The 24035-nt window shown below is 49.2% G+C and overlaps 1 protein-coding gene across 3 annotated transcripts in view; it reads right to left on the bottom strand.

Moving 5' to 3' along the window:
* The window catches only part of SEMA5B (semaphorin 5B), a gene marked incomplete at its 5' end in the record, with an annotated part of 41369 nt that overhangs the window by 4267 nt on the left and 13067 nt on the right, over positions 1–24035 (bottom strand). For 2 of the 3 annotated variants that reach the window (XM_079705051.1, XM_079705050.1), the window contains 9 exons: positions 706–887; positions 1037–1154; positions 8115–8322; positions 8432–8639; positions 9814–9949; positions 12293–12578; positions 13245–13458; positions 13905–14003; positions 14367–14429. In XM_079705051.1, coding sequence (XP_079561177.1) covers positions 706–887; positions 1037–1154; positions 8115–8322; positions 8432–8639; positions 9814–9949; positions 12293–12578; positions 13245–13458; positions 13905–14003; positions 14367–14429 — 1514 coding nt within the window. Of the gene's footprint in view, positions 1–705; positions 888–1036; positions 1155–8114; positions 8323–8431; positions 8640–9813; positions 9950–12292; positions 12579–13244; positions 13459–13904; positions 14076–14366; positions 14430–24035 lie in introns of all 3 variants that reach the window. The other variant, XM_079705049.1, reaches the window with a different exon arrangement.

The following is a 24035-nucleotide window of genomic DNA, read 5'->3' as shown; positions in this document are numbered from 1 at the left end:
TCAAATTTTGGCTCTACCACTTACGGGCTGTTTAAGGCTGGGCAAGTTACCGAAACCTTCTGTGCCTCATCATACTCTTATCTTTAAAGTAAGGATAATGATTGTATGCCTACCCCATGAGGTTGTTGTGATGGTTAAATTAATAAATGTAGTGTATATAAAAGTATTTTAAGAGTGTCAAGAATTATGGGTTATTTATTTTAACCACTTTAGGGAGTCCTCAGGTAGTAGGCAGTGTGCAAGCTCTCTCTCTCTCTGTCTCTCTCTGTCTCTCTCTCTGTCTGTCTCTCTGTCTCTCTCTATATATATAATATGATCTCATTTAACCCTCCCAACAACCTTCAGGCTGGGCACTGTAACCCTCATTTAGAGAAGCTCAGAGTGGTTAGGTAGCTACCACCATCCCATGCTGTCCCTCCTGTTTGGGACTGCAAGGCTTGTTGAGGATACGATCTGGCTAGGGATAACTCCCATGCCTCTTTGTATTAAGAGCACTGCAAGGCAGAAAGTTCTCTCCCACTGGAGTGGAAACTCTCCCAGGGCTCATGTTTCCTGCCTCAGACATCAGCCACCTGCCCAGTGCCCTGCACAGCCCTGAAGTGTGTTCTGTCCTTTAGTGCAAACAGCTGGCTGGCGATGCCCCGTTCCCTCCATCCCCTCTCCCATTCCAAGGCCACCGCCAGCAAGCCCTGCGTCCTCACATACCTGGAGCAGTTGGCAACGTGGATGGCTGGCCCCAGGCAGTCATAGCCCCCACAGCGGGGTCGAGGGGAGTCACAGGCCCGGGCCCGACACAGGCAAGAACCCGAGTTGTCCCCATCTAAGTGCTCACACGGTTGCCACGGTGACCATGGGCCGAAGCCCCCATCCCGGGTCACATTTTGCACCTGCAGACACACACCAGGAGCAGGACCCTGTCACACAAGGCAGGGACAGGGAAGGTACAAGGTCCCAGGGCTGTGGGGACACTGATGGAGAGTCATGGCCTGAATTCGGGGGAAGAGGTCCCTGGTGGGGGGTACAAAAGGGTTCTCACAGGACATGCTGTGATGTTCTGGGTCCAGAGGCTCATGTTGGAGCTGTCCTCGAGTGTGCTGCAACGTTGCTGCTTCCCGTCCCAGCCGCAGTACGGGTCCCGTGCCCCCAGGCATGCCCTGCCAGACAGAGGTCCAGAGACTCAAGCCCACTGGACTCCCACCATCACCTGCATCCCAAGAATACACATGGACACTCTCCTCTGGGCACTTCTTTTTTTTTTTTTTTTTTTTTTTTTTTTTGCGGTACGCAGGCCTCTCACTGTTGTGGCCTCTCCCGTTGCGGAGCACAGACTTCGGACGCAGGCTCAGCGGCCATGGCTCACGGGCCCAGCTGCTCCGTGGCATGTGGGATCTTCCTGGACCGGGGCACGAACCCCTGTGCCCTGCATCGGCAGGCGGACTCTCAACCACTGCGCCACCAGGGAAGCCCTGGGCACTTCTTTCATTCAGTTGTCCTCCACAATAATAACGAAGTTCATTGAGTACTTACTGTGTGCCAGGCATCGTTTTAAGCACTTTAGAAGCATGAATTAACTCAATACAACAACTCAATGAGGAAGGTACTGTTATTATCTTCATGTTACATGGAGGAAACCCAGAGCCGACCATGGACTCACACTATGGTGCTCCAGAACCCACACACTTAGCCAAGAGATTACTGCCTTCCCTGAGTCTGGGTGCCCCACAGTCCTCATCTAGGGCCACAGGTGAAGATGTGGTGAACAGAAATCCAAAGAGGTAGTTCCTCCCTGCTAGACACTATGATTATAGTGATGGAAAGGACCTTACAGATGACCTGGCCCAGTGGTTCTCAACCCTGGCTGCACGTTAGAATCACTAAAGGAGCTTTTAACAAACAATTTCCTTCATTAAAAAAGAATAGTAGTTATTTATTTATTTGGCTGAACCGGGTCTTAGTTGCGGCCTTCAGGATCTTTGTTATTGCGTGAGAGATCTCTGTTGCGGAATGCGGGCTCTTAGTTGAGGCATGTGGGATCTAGTTCCCTGTCCAGGGATTGAACCCAGGCCCCCTGCATTGGGAGTGCAGAGTCTTAACCACTGGACCACCAGGGAAATCCCTAAAGGATTTTTAAAAAAAATACTGATACCTGGGCCCACCCCAGACAAGAATTTCTGGGTGGGTGGACTGGGGATTTAAAAGCTTGAGGGTGGGGCTTCCCTGGTGGCGCAGTGGTTGAGAATCCGCCTGCCGATGCAGGGGATGCGGGTTCGTGCCCCTGTCTGGGAAGATCCCACATGCCGCGGAGCGGCTGGGCCCGTGGGCCATGGCCGCTGAGCCTGAGCGTCCGGAGCCTGTGCTCCGTGACAGGAGGGGCCACAGCAGTGAGAGGCCCGCGTACCGCAAAAAAAAAAAAAAAAAAAGCTTGAGGGTGATTCTAATGGGAGCGAGACTGAGAATCACTGGGATCCATAAAACAACCTTTTCATTGTACAAAGGAAGAAACAGTCACAGAGAAGGGAACAGGCGTTTCCTCAAGATCACGCAAACTGTACTTGGCAGAGCTGGGGCTAGAACCTAGACTTCCCCTCATGCACTCCCCACTCTTCCCCTCATGCACCTGCCTGCCAGCTGGAGGCTGTGTCTTACTTCACACACTGAGTGAACGTGAGCCCATGCCTCAAAACACGGGTGCAGGGTCAGGGGACACCTGGGCATCCACGTTTGTGCTGCTCAGTGGCAGGACCCAGAGTCCAATGCATTGGCATCATAAGAATGAGCTCAGGCTGGGATGAGCCAGGGATCACATCCCAGGTCCCCATTATTCCTAGGCAGGTCTATCTCAAATGAGCCAGGAGAGGTAACAGTTCACATGCTGATGCATGTCCCAAAGCCCCCACTTCTCATAACCTAGGCTCCTCTCTTCCCTTTTTACTTCTGACTCAGTCATTGTATCCTCTACAATTTTCAACAACAACAAAAGTTAAATCTCTACTGGTAAGACTCCAAGGAGGGGAAAAACAATATGGGAGTTGTGGAATCAGGATTTGCTGTCCATTGCTAAGTAAACAGAATATCAGATTCTGGAGCCAGAAGGAAGTTCCCTCCAATACCCAGAGAGCCCACTGCCAACCTCAGGGGATTCGCTGGGTCCCTTCTGCCTCCTTTCGCCAACTTCCACCCTCTCTGGCCAGGCCTGGCTGCTCCACAGCAGTGGGCCTGCTGCAGAGGGTCTAGGAGAGCACTGAGAGTGAGGGTGAGGAAGTATTTGGAGGTTAGAAAGCAGAAGAGGTTTGGGGTTAAGGAGGTGCTGGATGACAAAGAGGGTGGGGGAGCCCATGCGATGACATGAGTCTGCAGAGGGATTTTCCTTTGGCCAAAGGGGCCAAGGCTGCCCAGGGCTAAAGGGGTACACAAAGGAGTCAAGGGGCTGCCCATTTTGGTGTCTTCAGGATAGAATCTTTCTTTTCTCTTGAAACTTCAGGGAAAGTCACCTGTCAGGTGAGTTCTTTATTTTCAGTGAGTTCAACAGACCAAAGAGAAAAGAGGTTATACAGAGAGCTTATAAAGAAGAGGGTGGGGCTTCCCTGGTGGCGCAGTGGTTGAGAGTCTGCCTGCCGATGCACGGGACGTGGGTTCGAGCCCTGGTCCGGGAAGATCCCACACGCTGCGGAGCAACTAAGCCCGTGCGCTACAACTACTGAGCCTGCACTCTAGAGCCCGTGAGCCACAACTACTGAGCCCACGTGCCACAACTACTGAAGCCTGTGTGCGTACAGCCCATGCTCCGCAACAAGAGAAGCCACCACAATGAGAAGCCTGTGCACTGCAGTGAAGAGTAGCCCCCGCTCATGACCTCCGATAAAGGAGGTGATGCGTGGGGTTTCAGTGAGTGACAGCTTCGCTGGACCCCAGTAAACATACCCCAGCCCACCTGGGAATCCAGAACACTCATCTGTTTCTCAAGACTATGTTTCCATTTTATTCTCTCAAGGACAATTTGTGTGAATTATACAATGTACGGGTGCTCATATTTTCATTTGGGATCAATGGTTTGATTTAGGTGTGTTTCGCCAGCAAATACATCAAACTAGACATCATAGGACTGAATACAATACATGTGCAAAAGTAGTCTCAGCATCCTGTGGTTTTGAGGTTTTGCTTACTGGCTGACATTTGGGTCAAATTTGCTGCTAGCAGATTCAGCCAATCAGAACTCAGTAAAGCCCACTCCTGAGTGTATTTCCCTCAGTTCTCAGAAATGGGCATCAAACTCTAGAAGCACTCATATGGCACTTTGTAAGCAACATAGATTAAATAGTTTTAAAAAAACTAGCCATGACGAGTGATTAATAATAATAATAATACATACATACATACATACATACATACATATATACGATTCTATCCATCAAAAACAAATGTCTGCCAGTAGAGAGAATGGATGAGAGCAGGTAATTTGAATTGATTTACACAAGATAAAAACAGAAGATTCTGGAGGAATGCAATTTGCCTCATGCTACTTCTTTCATCTAGGGCCTAACCAGTTCTAGAACAGTTGTTCCCAGTCTTGACAACAAATTAGAATCTCCTGGGGATCTTTTAAAAAGCTTAAGCAAACAAAACAAAAACCCCTCCTATTTCTGGGCCTGCTGGACTGGAGTAAGCCCAGGCACGAGAGTCTTTGAAACACTCCTCAGGTGATTGCAATGAACAGCATTAGAACTGCTGTTCTAGGGCCACTTTTGTCAGGGTTCTCAAGCCAAGAGATGAAGTGCCTCGTCTTTCCAATCCATGACAGGATAAGAAAAGAGTGAAGAAAAACACAGAGTGGATGCTGGCCCCAGCCCCTCACTCAGGATCCCTTGCCCTCAGCCTCTCCTGCTCTCAATTCTCCCAGAGAAGAAAGAGGAGACCAGATTCTCCATGGACACGCCTGCCCTGCCCTGCCCCAGTCCTGGCCGCCTGAGGGGACTGGCGAGACTCCCCTGGCACCAGCGCCTGAGCTCTTTTCTTGTCCACATTTGCTGCTTTTGGCCAAAGGCCACTCCAGAGCTTCCAGAGCAGAGAATGTTCTTAAGAAAATTAAAGCTCCAAGCAGAGGAGAGTGAAAGTGTGTCTCTGACTATAGGAGTGGGTGGCAGTTTAGAGGTCCTTTCATAAAAGCAGCCAACAGACCAATAATATATCATCATGTCTTTTTTACTGCAGTGTCTCAAGCAGCCATTACAAAAGGCAACAGGTTCATTTCATGGGCTCCAAAGCAGGACAGAGATGGATGGTGGAATGTGCAAGCAGGCGGATTCCAGCACCGCGTAGCAAGAGTTTCACAATGGGAGCTGTCCAGGGTGGAGCTTGGGAGCAAGTGACCATTACTTAAGATGGTAGTGGAACAGGGCAAAGACCCCCTGCCAGGGAGGGAGGTTGGGATAAGCTGGCAATAAGGGGCCCCTCCCTCCAGGGCAGCATGAAAGGCGTGCTGGAAGGAGGAAGGGGGCAGTTCTTCATGCACAAAACACCTGCTTTGTAGAGCCAGTCAGCCATTCACTCACTCTGCTCGTCCTCCTATGAGCACCAGTCTCTCTGGCCAGGCCAGGGTCCTGGTCGTGCCCCATGGGGCTGAGGTTTGCCTGAGTGAAAGGAGGGTACTGGAGACAAGCCCCTGGATTCTGGACAGAGGAGGGCTTACCCACCCTCAGCTTCCTGCCAGCTTTGGAAGGAATGAGGAAAGAAGCAGGAAATGTCTCTCATGGGACACAGTAAAACCCCGTGACAAACTGCCTCACAACAGCATAAATTCTGATATAGTGTGATGGGCAGTTGGCTCCCAGACTCCCAGAGCGCACAGCTTGCTGGCAGCATGGGCTTACTCTGGTCATTTTATAACTTTGCAGTAATGAGACTGCACGTTTTAGATCCACCTATAGCTTTATGGCAGGGTTTCCACTGTACATATCAAGGTCTCTTATCCCAAACTCAGGAAACCAAAAGTATCAGAAGCCGAACTGACCTCTGTCTACCTTGCTGTTCCACCTGGCTCTCGTTCCACTGCAGACCCCTTCACGTCATGTCTGGCCTAGAGCCACAGCAGCTCACGCTGGCCAACCATCTGCCCCGAGACAATGCTGCTCGCCACTGTCTGACTGATCTTTGTAAGACACCTATTCACACTGCCCATCACACCACTCCCCCCTTCAAAGACCACTTCAGTGCCCCCAGTCACAGGATTCAAGTCAAAATGCTCCCTTGGCATTCTCAGCTGGCCTCAATCCACTTTCCAGTCCCATTCCCCACTCCTCTTCTGCACCAGCCTGCTCTCAGGCCAAGCAATCAATCAACTGCAGGATCAGTCATGTGTAGAAGGCCACTTTGTGCCTGGGGCTGGGCATGGCCCCCTGGTGGAGTATAAAAAACACTGGGACACTGGACTTGCCTTCAAGGATTTACAACCTCTTAAAGAACATGGTACGTGTGAAAAGCTTAATAATGACACAGCAGTTAAAGAAGAACAGAAGAGGGAAATGCCATGATTCATTGCCAAGCAGTGCTGTCTGTATTCAGCGTCACAAATTCTGAGACTCCAGAGAGCCCAGGAGACTGGAGGGCCCCTAAATGCATTTGCGGAGATAAAAAAGGAATAAGGACACTAGCTACCAATGATGACTCGCTGGACTAGGCACTTCGTGAGCATTATTCCCAATCCTTACAACTCCTCTGCCAAAAGTAAATACCATCTGCTTCATCACAGTCCCCCTATCTTACCCAGGAGAAAGCCAAAGCTCAAAAGGTTAAGTAAGTAACTTGCTCAAGATCATGTAGCTGGCAGATGATGAAGCTGAGATGGAGTCCCAGGTATATCCAATTCCACCATGCATGTCTCTCCCATTATACCCCATTCTCTCCCCACATGTCAGATTCAGGCCAAGGGCTCTCTCCCCAACCAGACATCTAGAGCCCTGAGGGAAATGAGAGTGTTCCAGACCTATTTCATCTTGCCTCCCTCTTCTCACACCGACAGCCCCGTGAAGTGCTCTGAGCATGGCGGGGCTTCGCAAATGTTTGGTGCTTTGCTGATGGAGCCCTGTGCTGGGGCTGAGGGAAGCTTGGGTATCTGCCCACTGCACTCGCCTCCCCCTCCCAACTCCCCGCTGTCACACCATGACCTTCTAGCCTCCTCCCTGGCCCTCCAGGCCTCTGCTCAGATCCCAGCACACTCCACCGGGGCTGGAAAACAACCCTTGGCAGCCTGGATGCCATTTGTCTCCCAAATCTTGAGGACAGATGGGCACAGCCAGGAGGTCCCTGTGTTGCAAAGGCCACAGAAGCCCACATGGCTGTGGCTATGCCAGCTAAAGGCAATTTTTGAATTATCTCCAAAATGAACGGGTGCAGCTCAGGGTAGCCCCACATGCTTAGGAGTCTGAGATACATTTGCATTTGGCTTTGGAATAGGCTTTTGTTTCCCCCTTAAACGTCAATGTCATTATCGCCAAATTTGTGAATCCACCTGAAGCTAAGGTATGGAAACTGATTGCAGAAGCTGTTGGGAAGCCAAAGTCCTATCTCCACATGTTTCCTCACCTCCAACCCACCCATGCCAGGCCTTTCTGCCTCTTCTAAGTGGGGAAGTTAGAAACAAACGTGGGGCTGACTCAAAGTATCATCTCCTATCTGCCCTCACATCTGCATAGCAAGTGCTGTGGTTTCAAAGATAAAGACCACTCTCTGAACTGAAGGGACTGAGAGTAAATCAAGTGGTCTAGAGATGGCCACCAGGCCCTAACTGTGGGCTTGACAACAGGGATAACGACAGCCACCACCGTTTGCTCAACACATATATCCCCCAGGTGAGTGACAAGTGGTTTCGGCAGATTATCCCACTTTATCCTTCACAAAAACCCTGCAGAGATTTTATGAGGAGGGAACCAAGGTTCAGAGAGGTTAAATGACTTGTCCAAAGGCACACAACTGGAGATTGCACCAGGATGCCACCCCAGGACGGCCTGACTCCGAAGCTCCACCTCTTAAGCGCCAGCTCCCAGTGCGATCGGCAGGGATCTGCGTCTGGAGGCGCACCCGCCCGGCCGCCCGGCCGCCTTCCCGCAGCGCCCGCTTACCCCTGGCTGCGGTAGGCGGCGCACCTCTCCAGCGGCACCCGCAGCACGCCGTCGCTCAAGCCCACGAAGAGCGCGCGGGCGCTGTGCAGGATGCGCAGGCTGCGCAGCGGCTCCCGGCGCCCGGGGGGCAGCACGTGCAGCTCCTCCAGGTAGCAGCCGCGGAGGCTGCGGCTCGTCGTGGACAGCGCCTTCAGGATGGTGCCGGACTCTGGAGGGGCCAGATCAGGGTGGCCTTAAAGGCCCCGGAACCTCGCGGCCCAGCCCCTGCCGCTCAACCTCCTCCCACCCCGAGCGCCGGCGGGGCGGGGCGGCCTCACCCGTGCCGATGTAGAGCACGTGGTAGAGCGTATCCTTGGCCTGCACAAGGTCCACCACGAGGTGTGAGAAGCGCACGCTGTCCTGGGTGACACAGGGCTCGGGTGTCACCGGCTGCACGGCCTCGCTCATCAGGAACAGGCGCTGTGCATCCTGCAGGCTTCGCTCCGTCAGGTTCTCGTTGGGGCCCACCTCGGGCAGGGTGCCGCACTGCAGCAGGGAACCGGGTCACGCATGCCCAGCCGCCGGGCTGCCGCGGTCCCGTATCCCTCCTTCCTCGCAACCCAGACTCTGATTCTCCAATCCCTTCTCCCCGCCCCCCAAAATCCCCCGCTAAGTGCCCTGCACCCTCTTCCAGGAAGATGCCTCATCTTTGGGAACTAAAGGAAAATGAGGCTGGGAAGACAGAGGATGAGGGACCTACCAGGGATGGAGAAGAGGACAAGCAAGATGAAAGGGGGGCTGGATTATCTAGAAACTGATCATATGAGTGTGGATAACAAGTGTCCTGTTATTTCATGCTGTCGCTGTAGGTGCCCCTCCCCCATGTTGGGCCAAGCCCTGCCTTCCTTCTCCCGTGTCCCTATCAGCTCAAGGTTCTTACGCCTTCTAAACCAAAGCTGGAAGGCAACTACCATTTATTGAGCACCTACTACATTCTACAGACCACCTCAGGTGCATATCAACCCTCCAACGTATCTATGAGGTCGATGGTATTATCCCCATGTGCCAGATAAGGGTAAAGAGGCTCAAGGAGGTTGAGTGGCTTGCCCAAGGTGACACAGAGAGGGCTAGATCTGGGTCAGGATTGTACTACTGAAAAGCCTGAGGTCTTTCCCTGCTCCATTCTGCCTCCTGGTCAGGAAGTTGGATGGATATGCAAATCAACCATCTGCAGTTTTTTCTGTCCCATGGCTACTTCCCCTTCTCCACACTGGGGATGCTCACACCACCCGTGGCTGGGCTCTGACCACTCCTGGCACTCAGAGATCCTCCAGGCATTAGTACCCACACTGGGTAGACTGCAAGCAAACTCCAGCTAAAAATCCCTGAATTCTGGCCAGATAGCTTGTGACTGCTCTCCTGGTTCCCTACACTGAGTAGAGCTGAGGTGCCCCCTCCCTGCCTCTCTGGAGGTGAGGGGTCACACTTAGAGATGGCTCAGAGCAGGCTCCCTTGCTCTGCATCCCACCCACTCTCCCCTTCTTGCTCCACAGTCTTGAGGTTACCACCCTCTTAGGGAACCTTCGCAGACCCCACAGATGGGCATAGATCGGCAGGGACACATTTGGTGGTTGCACTAAGTAGTTGGGAATCAGCTTGCGGCTGGTAGTCTGGGGGAGGGTGGTATGTGAGGAGAGGGAAAGGAGAGGAGAAGCTGTACCTGGAAATTGGGGATGGGGTTGGCGATGGGGAGCCAGGCAGCCCTGGGGTTCTCCTGGTAGCGAAACGGGCCATTGAAAGCCTGAGAGATGGCACTGAGGTTGAAGGCGCAGACAGCAGAGGCGGCAATGCTGTTTCTGAAAGGCAAGAGATGGAGGCATGCTGCCTTCCCCGGAGGCCTCGGCACCTTCCCCTTAAATCCCATGGCCAGCTGTCAAATCACAGCATGGCACAGCTCCAAGGCTTACTAGGCACCTGTGATGACTCTGGTGCCTTCTGCACCACAGGGGTATCACAGAAGGAGGAAACATGGTTTTCACACCGTGGAAAGCCTCCGGGAAAGAAAGACCCACTGATGAGAAGCACCGGTGGATCCTTCTGTGCTACCTCCTCATCCCCTTCGTTTATTCAGTGGGAGGGTCAAATAAAGTCAATGGTTTTCAAACATTTTAGTCCCTGGCCCACTGTAAGAAATATATTTTATATTACAGCTCAGTAGGACACACACATACATGCACATATACACATTTGCAATGAATTTTCATGAAGCAATATGTACCCTTACTAAATACATTATACTCTGATATTTTTATTCCAATCGATTCTGCTTTATTTATTTTATTTAAAAAAAAAAAAGAAAAACCAACAACAACTTCGTTGCCAAACCAGTAATCTATGCTGCAGCCCACCACCCGCAGCCAGATGACCTCTCAGATCCCTTTCAGTCATGGATTCAGACGTTTCTATGAGTCTGATGTTGGCAGTTCGGAGAGAGGATACCACTACACCAAGTGTTTCCAGGGCTGTTCTCTGCACTCAGTCCCTCTCCCAAATGTGTGCATTTCGCTCCCCTCCGCCTGGTCGCAGTCCCCACTGTCTCCTCCAGGATGCTGCACTGTCCCTGCAGCCCATCCGGTCTCCTCTGATCCATTATCCACACAGCAGCCAGAGTGAGTGTTACAAAATGCACATCTGAGCTAGTCCCTGTCCTCCTTCAAACCCTCCAATAACGTCTCCTTACTCTTAGGATAAAGATCAAAACCCTTAAAGGCCCTTCCGGGCATAATCCTCCCACGCCCACCCCTCGGCTGACTCTCCCGTCTTTCGCCTCCTCACCCGCCAGGTTCCTGCCACACGGGTCACCCCTCAGTTCCTCAAACATTTTTTCCCACCCCAAGCTTTGTACATGTTGTTCCCTCGGGCTGCAATGCTCCTCTCCCCTATCTACAGGATGATTCCCAGTCATCCTGTAGATGTCACTTTCTACAGGAAGCCTTCCCTGATCATCGACCCTCCACCCTGATCACAGCTTCTCTGCACACTGCCCTTTCCCTCTGTAGAATCTATTACAGTTAAAACTGGCCATTCTCGAGAATGTAAGGTCCTTATGGGCAGAGTCAGGTCTGCTCTTGCTCACTGGTGTGTCCCCCATCCCCCTGACCTCCACCATGACAAGAATCTGGGGCATGGTGAAGGTGCACAATACATAAACAATTTGCAGTCTACACTAATGCTGCTGTTTTCCCTTGATGCCTCTGCAGTGACTCCTGCCCTTTGCTCACGGCTGCCCCCACCTTCTGCTGCTGATAGCGGGCTGGTCACTAAGTCCCCGCTGTCAGCTCATGGCCTGTGTGGGCTGTGCTGCATGTCTGTCCCCTGGCTTGGATGGCTTCTCTGCTCCAGCTTCCCTGCTTTACTCTCCTCCCTGTCCATCCCCTTAGACTATCCTTCCTGTAGCTAACCTGGCCCTCATCCAATGCCTGCTATCTGGGGCCCTAGGTAAGCAAACTCCACTCTTTGCTTCATATGTTTCTGTCCTTACAAAGAACCCAGCACAGCATGCTGTACAACAAATGTGTTTCTTGGTCTGTGCCGCCCATTCAGCATTCTCTATAAAAAAAATCACCTGAATGGGTCAGCCTTTACACAGAAGAGGCTGTGGAAGGAGGGTCTCATGATCTCCATGGGGGTTACCCTTCCTCACACCTAGGAAACAAAAAGGGTTCTAATTCCCAGCCTGGGTTTTCCAGGGCAGTCGGGATTGCCAGAAGACTCTGATAGTTAGATTTAGCAGGATCATGGAGTCCTGAGGTTGGGAGGGTAAAGAGTCCCCTCTGAGCCTCCCCGATGGGCAGCTGCTGGACCCTCCTGAGGCTGCCATCCCCTCATTGAAGGCAGCCTATTTCACTTTCATCACCAGCAAGTTGTTCCTTCCTGGAGCCACAATCCAGCTCCTTTTACTTTCTTCATATCTGGCCTAGGCCTGCCCGTCACAGCAACCCAGAACAAGGGCTCACCTCTCAGGAGGCAGCGAGTCACAAAATCCTCAGAGGACCCAGTGCAGAAGGCACAGCAATCCCCATTTTACAGAAAGAGAAACAAGGGCTCAGAGAGGGACTTGCCCAAAGCCATCAGGCTTCGAAGCAGTTCAGAGCGCATTCCTGACATCCAGGGGAGGGTGGGGGAGGGCAGGGACTCACACATTGGTGGTGAAGACCCCGTAGATGAGGTCCTGCTCCGGCAGGTGGAAGGCACTCTGCAGCTCGTTGTAGTAGAAGGGGACCTCACCCGGGCGGGAGCAGTTGAGCCGGGCCTTCATGAACGTGGTCCAAGTGTCCTCCAGCAGGAACCGGCCCCCCATGTCATTCTTGCACACGCGGGCCACCCGAGAGTACACGGTGCGTCCACAGTCATGCTCCACCGCGTTCTCCCGCAGCAAGAAGTATGCGAACAGCCCGATATCATAGGCTGCTACAAAGTTTGGCTCTGGGGGCAGAAGAGGAACAAGGGGTGGGTCAGGCCAGGAGGGAGGAAGGGGGCAGAGTTGGGAGTACTCGACTACTTCCATTGCCTCAGATGGGCATCCTGACAACCCCCCACCAGCTTGGTGACCTGGGGGCTCTAACCCTGTTCCCACCTCCAACGCAAAGTGCAGTTATAATAATAGTTAACACGGATGACTGGGCACTCACTGTGTACCAGACACTGTTATAAGTACTTTATATGGATTAACCCGTTTGATCCTCTTAACAAACTATGAGGTATATACTATGATCATCCCCATGTTACAGATGAGACCATTGTGGCACAGAGAGGTCAAGTACTTGCTCAAGGCACACAGCTCGTTAGTGGAGAAGCAGGGATTCAACTCCAAGGGGCAAGAAACTCAAATCACCCTCCTCCAATCTCTTCTTTCCCATAACCTTTCCTCCTCATCAATTCCTAACTCTTTCTTTCCCTTCGTAGCCTGCCCTCTACCTGCTCTGGGTCCTCAGGACATCTGTGGTTTCATCCACAGTCCCTCTCCAACATGCTGTGGTCCTTGGGTGACCATCTGCCCCACTCTGGTTGGGCAGGAAGGAAACTGATGGGGGTCAGGGTGGGCTGGCTGGCTTAGGACCAGGGGAGCCCCCCGGGGCTGGATCTCCTTACCATTGAGCCACTTGGAGTTATACTGGGCGGTACGAAGCGGTGGCCTGCTGCCCAGGCTGCGGTAGATGGCGGGGTCCCGACCTGAGAAGTCGATGACCGTGGCTGCGTAGAGCCCCCCCTGGGAGGAGATGACAGCTGTGGAGTTGTGGCGCGGGTCGTAGGGGCAGCGGGCCACACCGTTGATCTTCTCCACGGTCCGGCTGAGGTTCCCCACCTGGGGATAATGGGAGATGGGGCGCTTTTCCCCGAGACCCTGGGGCTGCCTGTTCTTTCCACCCCAGAGTTTTGTTTCCACCTGGGTCTCTGGTCTCTCTAGGCCTCTGCTTCCCTCCCCCTCCTCTTCAATGCCCACCCCACAGTCCCTCTGAGGGAGCAGCCGTCATGGAGGGGAAGGTGTGCCAAGAGTCAGGGCCCTCCAAGGTGAGGTTGAATTTTGATGAACAACGAATAAGTTTTTAGTGTAAGGATTCCCCCAATCTTGCCTGGGACATACTGATACTAACATTCTGTCTGTTTTTTACCTGAAATTCAAATCTAACTGGGCATCCTTTTCGTTTTGGTTTTTGTGTTGAACTGACAGCCCCATTCCAAGGCTGTGTGCCTGAGTGAGAGAACCTCTTGGTGTCCCCCTCTGTCTGCCTGATGCTGCCCAGCCCTCACCTGTCTGCTGGAGCACACTGGGGAAAAGGCATTGGTCCCACACATGAACACTTTCCGGCCAGTGACAATCAGGACTCGCACGTAGTTCTGACACTCCTCCTGAAGCAAGAAGGGAAGCAATAGAGGGACAAGCTCTCCAGCTGCAGAGCTGGGTGTCTTTCCCTCACTCCACTGCACCGCAAATATTCGAAAGCACTCTGCTCTAGATCCACCGCACTCTGAAGCTGAGGTTGCACCTGTGGATGTCTCCCCTCCCCACCACCTCCCTCCCAGGCCGGCTCCCTGCCTCACCGCCCACTCAGATGCTCAGGCTGCATCCTCACCTGCACCAGGAGCCCCTGGTTCCTCCAGGCTGGGCCTCTCATGCAGGTGGCCTCGTGCCCACACGGTGCCCCTCCATCCCTACAACCACAAGCCTCCCGCCAGCTCTAAGCCAGGCCCCTGGCTGCCAAGGCCACGTACCTCGGTCTTCCCTTTGCTTTGGCAGGAGCGACGCGTGTCCTCGTTGGAGGCCCACTCTGTGGCCTGTGGGAGGAGCACACAGACATCACACGGCTGTGCCACTCACAGCCAGAGCAGGCAGCAGCCGTGGCTGGAGACGACAGAGAGCTGGGAAAGGGCCAGCCACGACCTGCAGGGTAAGGTTCCTCTCACAGTATCCACGTGGACCCGGCAGGGCTGCCAGACTCCTTACCCCTAGACACCCCCTCAGCCCAAAACCCTCCACACCTGCTCGGGTCGGGGAAGCCTGGAGTAAAAACCGCCTTATCCCACATCGTCCCCACGCGGCTCCGGCCTGGGACCTCCCCAGCCCTTCCTTCCCCAGGTTAGCCAAGGAACTTTGAGTGGCCAAGGACCTTCATTCCCACCCCAGGCCCTGAGTGGGAGATCGGAATTGTGCCTCCAGTATGTGCCAGATGTCCCTCGAGGGAGGAAAGTCTAGATCGGCCAATCTTAGATACAGGAGATCGATTTCACCTGCCCACTACAACCCTGCAAAGTTCTGCATGACTTGCCGCTGGTATGTGGTAGAGCAGAGATTGGAACCCACGTCCCTGGTTCAAAGGCTATGTGTTTTTTTCCTCTTCATCCCACTGTCTCAAGGACCTAGGACTTCCCCTTTCTTACTTGCTACCCTCGCCCCACCTCTGTACAGGCTGCTTCCTTGTTTCCCTGTAGTATCACTCATGCTCTATCGTGGGGTCATGTTTTGGGGACACATCTTCCACTCAGGGACTCAGAGGACATTGCATGTTCTCCAGTGCCCAGGGCTTTAGGAGAGGGCTGTCCCCACCCAGAAAACCCCGTTCCCCTTCATCTGTTCTGCGTATACTCTCTGAGAGCCCTCCCAGTCACTGAAGAGCAGCTGGAGGGAGGAGTGATACCCTTCATGTCCAGGCAGTGTCAGCCCTGGAGTGTGGCTCATTATATACTTCTGGGTCACATGTATAAACATGAACTGCCTACCTGTCCTGGGAGAGGGAGCCCTGAGCAAGCAGCTCCTCTATCCAAATGGGCAAACAAAAAAAAAAAAAAAAGAAAAAGAAAAAGAAAGAAAGAAAAACAATCCACCTGCTTTTAATTTCTAACAAAGCTCCTTCTAGGCGTGCAGTCACTGCCTGCCGAGCTCCAGGACCCAGGATATGGGAGGTGCTGGGAGCCAGAGCGGCTGGGCTGTTCTCTGCAGTCCAGGCTGCAGCTCACCCACAGCCCCAGGGCGCCTGCCTGGTGGGGCAGTGGGAAGGCTGACTTCTGCAGATCCTGGATTCGGGAGCTGGGTGGTGAGTTTGGTCATGCCTCCATCAGACCGATGACCAGGCTGGGCTCATCCTGCCATGCCAGGCCTGGAGCTCAGGTCTCTGCTCCCAGACCTTGGAGAAGGGCAAATGACCCCTGGGATCTGGCCACAGAGCCATGAGCTTCTGGCCAGGAACAATGGAGCCACTGTCATACTCAGTACCACATCAGCTCCAAGACTGAGCCTGATGTGAGAAGAAAGAGGGATATGAACAAGCAAACTCAGGGCCTCTGGGGGCAGAAAAGGGTAATGACCCACATATACCGCAGATTCCAGGCCTAAAGCTCTGGACAGTGGGTGGCTGCAGGGGGACTGTGTGGACAAAAGGGCCTTGCTGGGGCCTTGGGGTCCCTGAGCACCGGGGCACTTTAAAGGGGTCAGCCTTATTTCTAAGGGGTGGGAATCCCATTGTGAGGGTTGGGGGCTCATGGGGGACAGCTGTGTACAATCAAAAGGTGTTAGACAAAGTCACATGGAGCTGAGCACCAGGACAGGCACTTGACACACCCCTCTCTTCATTTTACAGGTGAGGAAAATGAAGCTCAGAGAAGTTGAGCAATTTTCCCAAGGTCACAAAGCTAGTAAGCAACAAACCCAAGATGCAAACCCAGACAGCTGACACTAGAGCTAAGCTCTCTCTGTTACATCCTGCAGCCTCTCACAGTGAGTAGATTTCTCAAATCAAAAGTTAGAACATATGGCCTGAAAAGAATATGTATATTTATAATGATAACAGCACAGAACAGGCTTGAGTCATTTTATTTATTTTTATTTTAAAAATTATTTTTATCAAAATAATGATGCGCAGAGTTGAAAAAGTTAAATAGTATGAAAAAGTAATTTAAGAAGCCCCCAGCAACCGACTCTTCTCACACCCCAACTCCATTTCCCAAGGAAACTACTTTAGACTCCTTTAGCTATTTTTCTGTATGTGTTTTTTTTAAATCCAATTTCTCAAAAATATGTGTCATGGGTTTCCCTGGTGGCGCAGTGGTTGAGAGTCCGCCTGCCGATGCAGGGGACATAGGTTCGTGCCCCGGTCCGGGAAGATCCCACATGCCGCAGAGAGGCTGGGCCCGTGAGCCATGGCCGCTGAGCCTGCGTGTCCAGAGCCTTACTCTGCAACGGGAAAGGCCGCAACAGTGAGAGGCCCGCGTACCGCAAAAAAAAAAAAAAAAAAAAGTGTCAATCTCAGACTTCATCTTCTGACTTCCTGTTACGGAGGTGAAGATTTTTTTCCACTTACCCATCCCCATTCTCCCCCACCCCAAAGCACACATACATTTCCCCTCTCCCTGTCCTCCCATTATAATTATGTAATATTAATTATTTAATATTTTAATATAATCATTTAATACTTTAAAATCAACACCGGTATTTACTTTATTGTGAATGTGTGAAAATTGTTCACTGCTACCAACTAGAACCCCAGATTTCACTGAATGTAAGACACCATCTATCATAATAGGAACCATGAAGAAAGAAAACATACTGCCAAACTCCTTTATTACTTAAATTTTTAAAGTAAGCTTATTGGAAGTGCTCTTATTTAGATATATATTTAATCATATATTAATCTTGTGCACACAAAAAAGAAAAATGTAAGCAAAATTAATTAAATATTCTTAAACTTGCTCTGAATTCAGAGTTCATCACTTCTGAATCACTTTTCTATTGTCATCAGTGCTCATTTTCTGTTGTTTTGTTTGTTTGCTTATTTTAGACTATCATTTTTTGAACCACCCAGGAAGCCAGTGATGCAGCAATTCTTCAAGAGTATTCCCTCTGGTTTCCAGAATTTTCTTCCAAGTCATCGCCCCCATTCTGCAGGTTGGATGCTGGCACCTTCTTGATCTTAGCAGCAGGTGTCCACAGAAGGTTTTCTGACAAACCAGGACTCCTAGTCCCTCCTCATATGATCCTAAAATGGTTTGTGGGCTGAGATATCAATGGGTGGCTGTTGCTGGGTGAGAACACCAGGAATAATGACCAAGTTCACACCTTCACAGGTAGAGACAACTCCATCAGGACTGTGGTCTGGCCAATGGTGACTGTAAGATGCCTTCGACGGAAAGACATGGCCTGACTTCAGACTCAGTAAAATGTGAAAACATATGCCTCTGAGAATCAATGAAATATGCCGATTCTGATGAGGTATCCTTTCTTGACCAACTTTTTGTTTTTCCTGGACTGAATAATTGTCTTGATTTTCTTCATTGGCTTGTTTTACAACATACCTATCACTGATTTTTCCCTAATGCCCAACAGTCCCTCTCAATATCATCTGCTAACTGTATACACAAATGGTTCAGATAACCTATTAATTCCCATTCTCTTCCTCCTGCCAGCCTCCTGCCAGTATGACCTGGTTGCTCTTGAGGTCTCCTGTTTGGCTGTTAACCTGGGACTTACCTCCACTCCTCTCCTGTTTGCTGAATCCTGTGTTTCCCCTTTCTTGAATTACTTGCTTATTTTGGTAGAACACATCTCCAGTATCTTCCTATGAAAAGGAACATGGTAGATCAATCTTTTAAAATTCTTGCATGTCTGATTCATTCTATCTTCATACTTGATTGATCATTTTGGTATAGAATTCTAAGTTGAAAATAATTTTCACTCAGAATTGTAAAGGCATTTATTCCTCCATTGTCTTCTAGATTCCAGTGTTGCTACTGAGAAGTCTGGTGTAATTCTTATTCCCAATCTTTTGTAGTGATCGTTTTCTTTTTCTTTTTCTCTTTAGAAAAAAAAGCTAGAAGCTTTTAGAATCACCTTTGATAACAGTATCCTGAAATTCACACTGATGCGCCTTAGTGCAGGGTCTCTTTTGGGAACTCAGTCAGCCCTTTCAATGTGAAGACTCATCCTCTATTTTGGCAAATTTTCTTATGTTATTTCATCCATAATTTCTTCCTCATTTTTTTCTCTGTTCTCTTTTTTGTAACTCTTATTAATCCAATCCACTGTTGGCCCTTGTGTATTGGTCCTCTAGTTTTCTGTTATTTCTCTCCTGTTTTTCATTTCTTTTTTTTGTCGTTGTTCTAATTTCTGAGAGATATTTCTTCAACTTTATCTTCTAATCCTTCCATTCAATTTTTATTTCCCCAATCACTTTTTAAATCTTCATTTTTAATTTAATGTTTTATAAACAAAATATATTCTTATATCTCAGAAGATTCTAATTAGTTTTTCAAATTAATTTACAAAGTGTTTTCTTGTATGTCTTGCATTGTCCCTGTTTCTTACAGCTTCCTTCATTCTGTTTGCTTGTTTGTTTTGATCTTTCTCTTTCACTGTAGAGGCTTTCCTCAAATGTCTGGTGATTTTGGGCTATTTATATTTTAAAATAAATCACTAACCATTTCCCACTGAAAGGAGCCAAGGTTTCTTGGAGAAACGACTAATTCTAGGTCTGGGGCAGGAAATGTACAAGGTGAGCCTAGAATATCTCCTCACACCAAATAGTAAGGAAGCAAAGACCACTAGGGTCATAGTGTCACAGGCCCAGGAGCCAATTTGAAGAGGCCCCTTACTGGAGAAAGATGGGATAGTCATGAGAGATAACTGCAATGGGTTGCAACACCCACAATGTTTAAAGCCATGAGTCTGTAATAATAATAATAATAATAATAATAATCAAATAAAATTAAATGATCATCACTGACAGATACATCCAAGCCAGTTCATTATTTGAAAACTGGTGAATAAAGACAGAGTATCAAATATTTATCCTGCCTTTTCTATATGACTGTATCATTGGGTAATCAAATAGGAGATGAGGAGAAGTTTCTCTTTGTAGAAGTAGTCCGGCTAATATACTGTAACACCTAAAGAATTAATGGATGTGGGAAACAATCATCAATGGCTGCTAACATTAAAAAAAAAAAAAAAAACAGAGAAAATCAGATACTATGTACCACCTAAAAAAGTACACAATAACACCTCTGAAGTAATCTTGCCAGAATCTAAACTAAATAAAGTTTTTAAATCTAACAATCAATTCACAGATGATACAGGGAACAGAGGACTGCATTAAATTGTACCATTTGGATTACAATCAGCAAAGTCAGGATTGTGGGAAACACTATAGGACAAATGACCAGTTTTCTTCAATAAATAAATTGCACAAAGAGAGAAAAAGAAATATTGTTCTAGCCCCGTACCCCATCAGTGCGATTTCACCTTTCATGGAGTCTCCAAATTTGGAGGCTCACCAGTTGGGTCTTTAAAGAAAGGGTCTTAAAGCAGGAGGCATAACCCTCCCAGACTTCAGACAATACTACAAAGCTACAGTAATCAAAACAATGTGGTATTGGCACAAAAACAGACAGATGGATAAGTGGAACAGAATAGAGAGGCCAGGAAAAAACCCACACCATAGGGTCAACTAATCTTTGACAAAGGAGGCAAGAATATAAAATGGGAAAAAAGTCTCTTCAGCAAGTCGTGCTGGGGAAGTTGGACAGCTGCATGCAAATCAATGAAGTTAGAAGACACCCTTACACCATGCACAAAAATAAACTCAAAACAGCTTAAAGACTGAAACATAAGATATGACACCATAAAACTCCTAGAAGAGAGCATAGGCAAAACATTCTCTGACATAAACTGTACCAATGTTTTCTTAGGTCAGTCTCCAAAGGCAATAGAAGTAAAAACAAAAATAAACAAATGGGACCTACTCTAACTTACAAGCTTTTGCACAGCAAAGGAAACCACAAACAAAATGAAAAGGCAACCTACGGACTGGGAGAAAATATTTGCAAATGATGTGACCAACGAGGGCTTAATTTCCAAAATATACAAACAGCTCATGCAACTCAACAACAAAAAAACCCCAAACAACCCACTCGAAAAATGGGCAGAAGACCTAAATAGACATTTCTCCAAAGAAGACATACAGATGGCTAATAGGCACATCAAAAGATGCTCAGTATTGCTAATTATTAGAGAAATGCAAATCAAAACTACAACAAGGTACCAGCTCACACCTGTCAGAATGGCCATCATTAAAAAGTTTATAAATAACAAACGCTGGAGAGGGTGTGGAGAACAGGGAATACTCTTACACTGTTGGTGGGAATGTAAACTGGTGTAGCAGCTATGGAAAACGTATGGAGGTTCCTCAAAAAACTAAAACTAGAGCTGCCATATGATCCAGCAATTCCACTCCTGGGTGTATACCCAGACAAAAGTATAATTCAAGAAGAGACATGCACCCCTATGTTCACAGCAGCACTATTTACAATAGCCAAGACATGGAAACAACCTAAATGTCCAACAACAGATGAATGAATAAAGAAGATGTGGCATATATAGACAATGGAACGTTACTCAGCCATCAAAAAGAATGAAATAATGCCATTTGCAGCAACATGGATGAACCTAGAGATTAGCATAATGAGCAAAGTAAGTCAGAAAGAGAAAGACAAATACCATATGATATCACTTATATGTGGAATCTAAAATACGGCACAAATGAACATATCTACAATACAGAACGACTCACAGACATAAGAGAACAGAGTTGCGGTTGCCAAGGGGGAGGGGGGAGGGGAGGGAAGGAATGGGAGTTTGGGATTAGCAGAGGCAAACTATCATATACAGGATGGATAAACAACAAGGTCCTACTGTATAGCACAGGGAACTATATTCAATATCCTGTGACAAAACAAAATGGAAAGGAATATGAAAAAGTATGTATATATGTATAACTGAGTCACTTTGCTGCACAGAAGAAATTAGCACAACTTTGCAAATCAACTACACTTCAATAAAATTTTTTTTAAATGAAAAAAAGGGTCTTAACCTCCCTCTGTTGGGGGAGGGGTAAATGGAGGAAGGGATTACTGTGTGGGATGGGACAGGAGATCTGGGTTCTGACCTCTCAATTTAGATAACTTCAACCATTTCCCCCTTTTAGCCTTGTACCTCATCCTCACATTCCACAATATCCAACACCCCAATTTCTGAGGCCTTCTGGGGAGTCATCATGCTTCTCTGCCATATCTCCCTCTGTAAACTGTTCTGCTCTACTAAATTGGTTATGATTTGCTCCCTCCATTTTCCACCTTCCCAGAATACATTTAATCTCTTCTCTACTGACACCTCTTTTGTTCTCTCTGTCATTGCAGATCTGTACCTTTTAAAATTTCTCACTGTCCTTTTAGTGAATTTTGTGAAGGAGTGGAGATAAGATGTGTACGATCAATCAGCCATGAAGAATGCCTTAAACTAGGACTGTCCCAGAAATTCCAGGATGGCAATCTCTAGTAAAGAGAAACTGCATGGTTTTCTGGTATGGGGAAAGCAGTTGAGACAGCCAGGAATTGGATAATCTCCTTATAGACTCAGCAGCTCCCCTGGACACCAGAGACGATGGAGGAACATTAAAACAGCTGAGCATTAAGTCCACCACTCATCAGAGTTTAGATTTCAAAAAACTATGGAGCTGCCAGCTTAGTTTGGACAATGTGGAGACAACTAGAAAAGCGCTCAGGATCAGCCTCACCATCTGCCCAGGCGCAAACAAAGCCCCATGTGCATCCTGATGCATATGTGCAGAACGGTCCCCATGTCTGCACATGCAGGACATGTGGCAGCCCAAGATCATAAATCCATTGCAATTAGGCCTCCAGCCATGTCATCCTCTGGAACTGCTGTGGCACAGGTGGCTCATGAGCTCCTGATTGACCAATCCAAGTAAGCTTATCATTCAGCAGCCCCCTGACACTGTCAACCACTCACCACCTTTTCTTTCCCACACCAGTTTATTAAGTTACAGTGATAAATAACAATCACTGGTGAGCTGATTTGGTTTCCCCTCCCCTTCTGCAAGCACGGGCGTGTGCACGCACACGCAGGCACTCACGCACTCTGCCCCCTCTGCTGCTACTTGCATCTCTCCTCCCTTGTTGTTTAGAGACTTGAGAAGGAAGCTGGGTTTTTCTATTTTCCTTAAGGAAGAGTAGTTTACACAAATTGTTTAACAGGGGTTAGGTACTTAGAAGTCCTTTTAATGGACACTGGTTTGCATAAACTGTTTGCATTTAGATTTTTCTTTAAGGGATGTTAATTATTTAAACTATCAATAAAGCACTGAGGTTTAAGTTTGGTTAAATCATACCCTGGGGCCACATGGGAGGATGAGTTGGCTGTAATGGAAATTTATAACTGCGTGTGTGCACCAGGCAAGACGGAGAGTAAAGGAAGCTGGGCTGGGGAGCGGGGAGGCCTTGACCCTGTCTCCTCTTTTCAGCAAAGGGGTGCAGTTCATTTTTAGCACTTAGTTGCTGTGAGCCAATTGTGATAGCAGATGCTGTGGACTGCAAACTTATTAACAGGAACCCAAAGCCCCAGACAGGGCAATGGAGGAGCGCTAAATGAAGTCCAGCTTTCATGGTCAAAAGGCAGGGCTTTCTCATCAGAGGACAAACCAGGAGACCAGAGGCTGAGGTCGGCCTCCTGCCTGGTCGAGGGGATGCTGGACAGCCCGCTCTAACTTCTCTCTCGTTCCCGCCTCTTTGTGGCTAGGTGGTTCCCCCTATGGTGGAGAGGTGGGGATGTGAACACGAATTGTATTTATTTATCTCCTTAGCTCTGTTACAAAGAATCCAATCTGAACTCCTGGAGTCAGGCCCTAAGAGACACCATGGGAAGGTGGTAAAACCAATTCCTGGTGCAGTTGTGGCTGGTCTGCAAGCCTTCAGAAAAGCCCCAGAGGCTCAGCCCCTGCCTCAATCATGAGTGATAGGGCTGGCAGAAGGTACCTTCCCACGGCTGAGACCAGATCCACACAGAGCAGAATGAACCAAACGACAGGCCTCAGCATCAAGCCGGAGGGTCCTAACATCTGGTAAGGTACGGGACCCAGGACCTGCAGGTCAACTGTCAAGGACACCTGGGGAAGCCGAACCAGTTGGGCAGCATCTACAAAAAAGGCCTTAACATCCTAGAGCAGTGGTTCCTATATCTGGTTGCACAAAGGAATCACCTGGGAGCCTTTAAAAATCCCAGTGCCCGGCTGTACCCTAGAAGAGAACCTCTTAGGCATCAGTGCTTTTTTTTTTTTTTTGCAATACGCAGGCCTCTCACTGTTGTGGCCTCTCCCGTTGCGGAGCACAGGCTCCGGACGCGCAGGCCCAGCGGCCATGGCTCACAGGCCCAGCCGCTCCGCAGCATGTGGGATCTTCCCGGACCGGGGCACGAACCCGTATCCCCCTGCATCGGCAGGCGGACTCTCAACCACTGCGCCACCAGAGAAGCCCCCATCAGTGCTTTTTAAAGCTCCTCTGGTGATTCTAGTGGGCAACCAAGGGAGAACCAGTGTCTAG

The sequence above is a fragment of the Hyperoodon ampullatus genome, assembly GCF_949752795.1.
Source record: "Hyperoodon ampullatus genome assembly, chromosome: 5".
Taxonomy (NCBI): domain Eukaryota; kingdom Metazoa; phylum Chordata; class Mammalia; order Artiodactyla; family Ziphiidae; genus Hyperoodon; species Hyperoodon ampullatus.
Note: the sequence above shows the minus strand (reverse complement) of the source record. Positions and strands in the feature narration are given on the sequence as shown.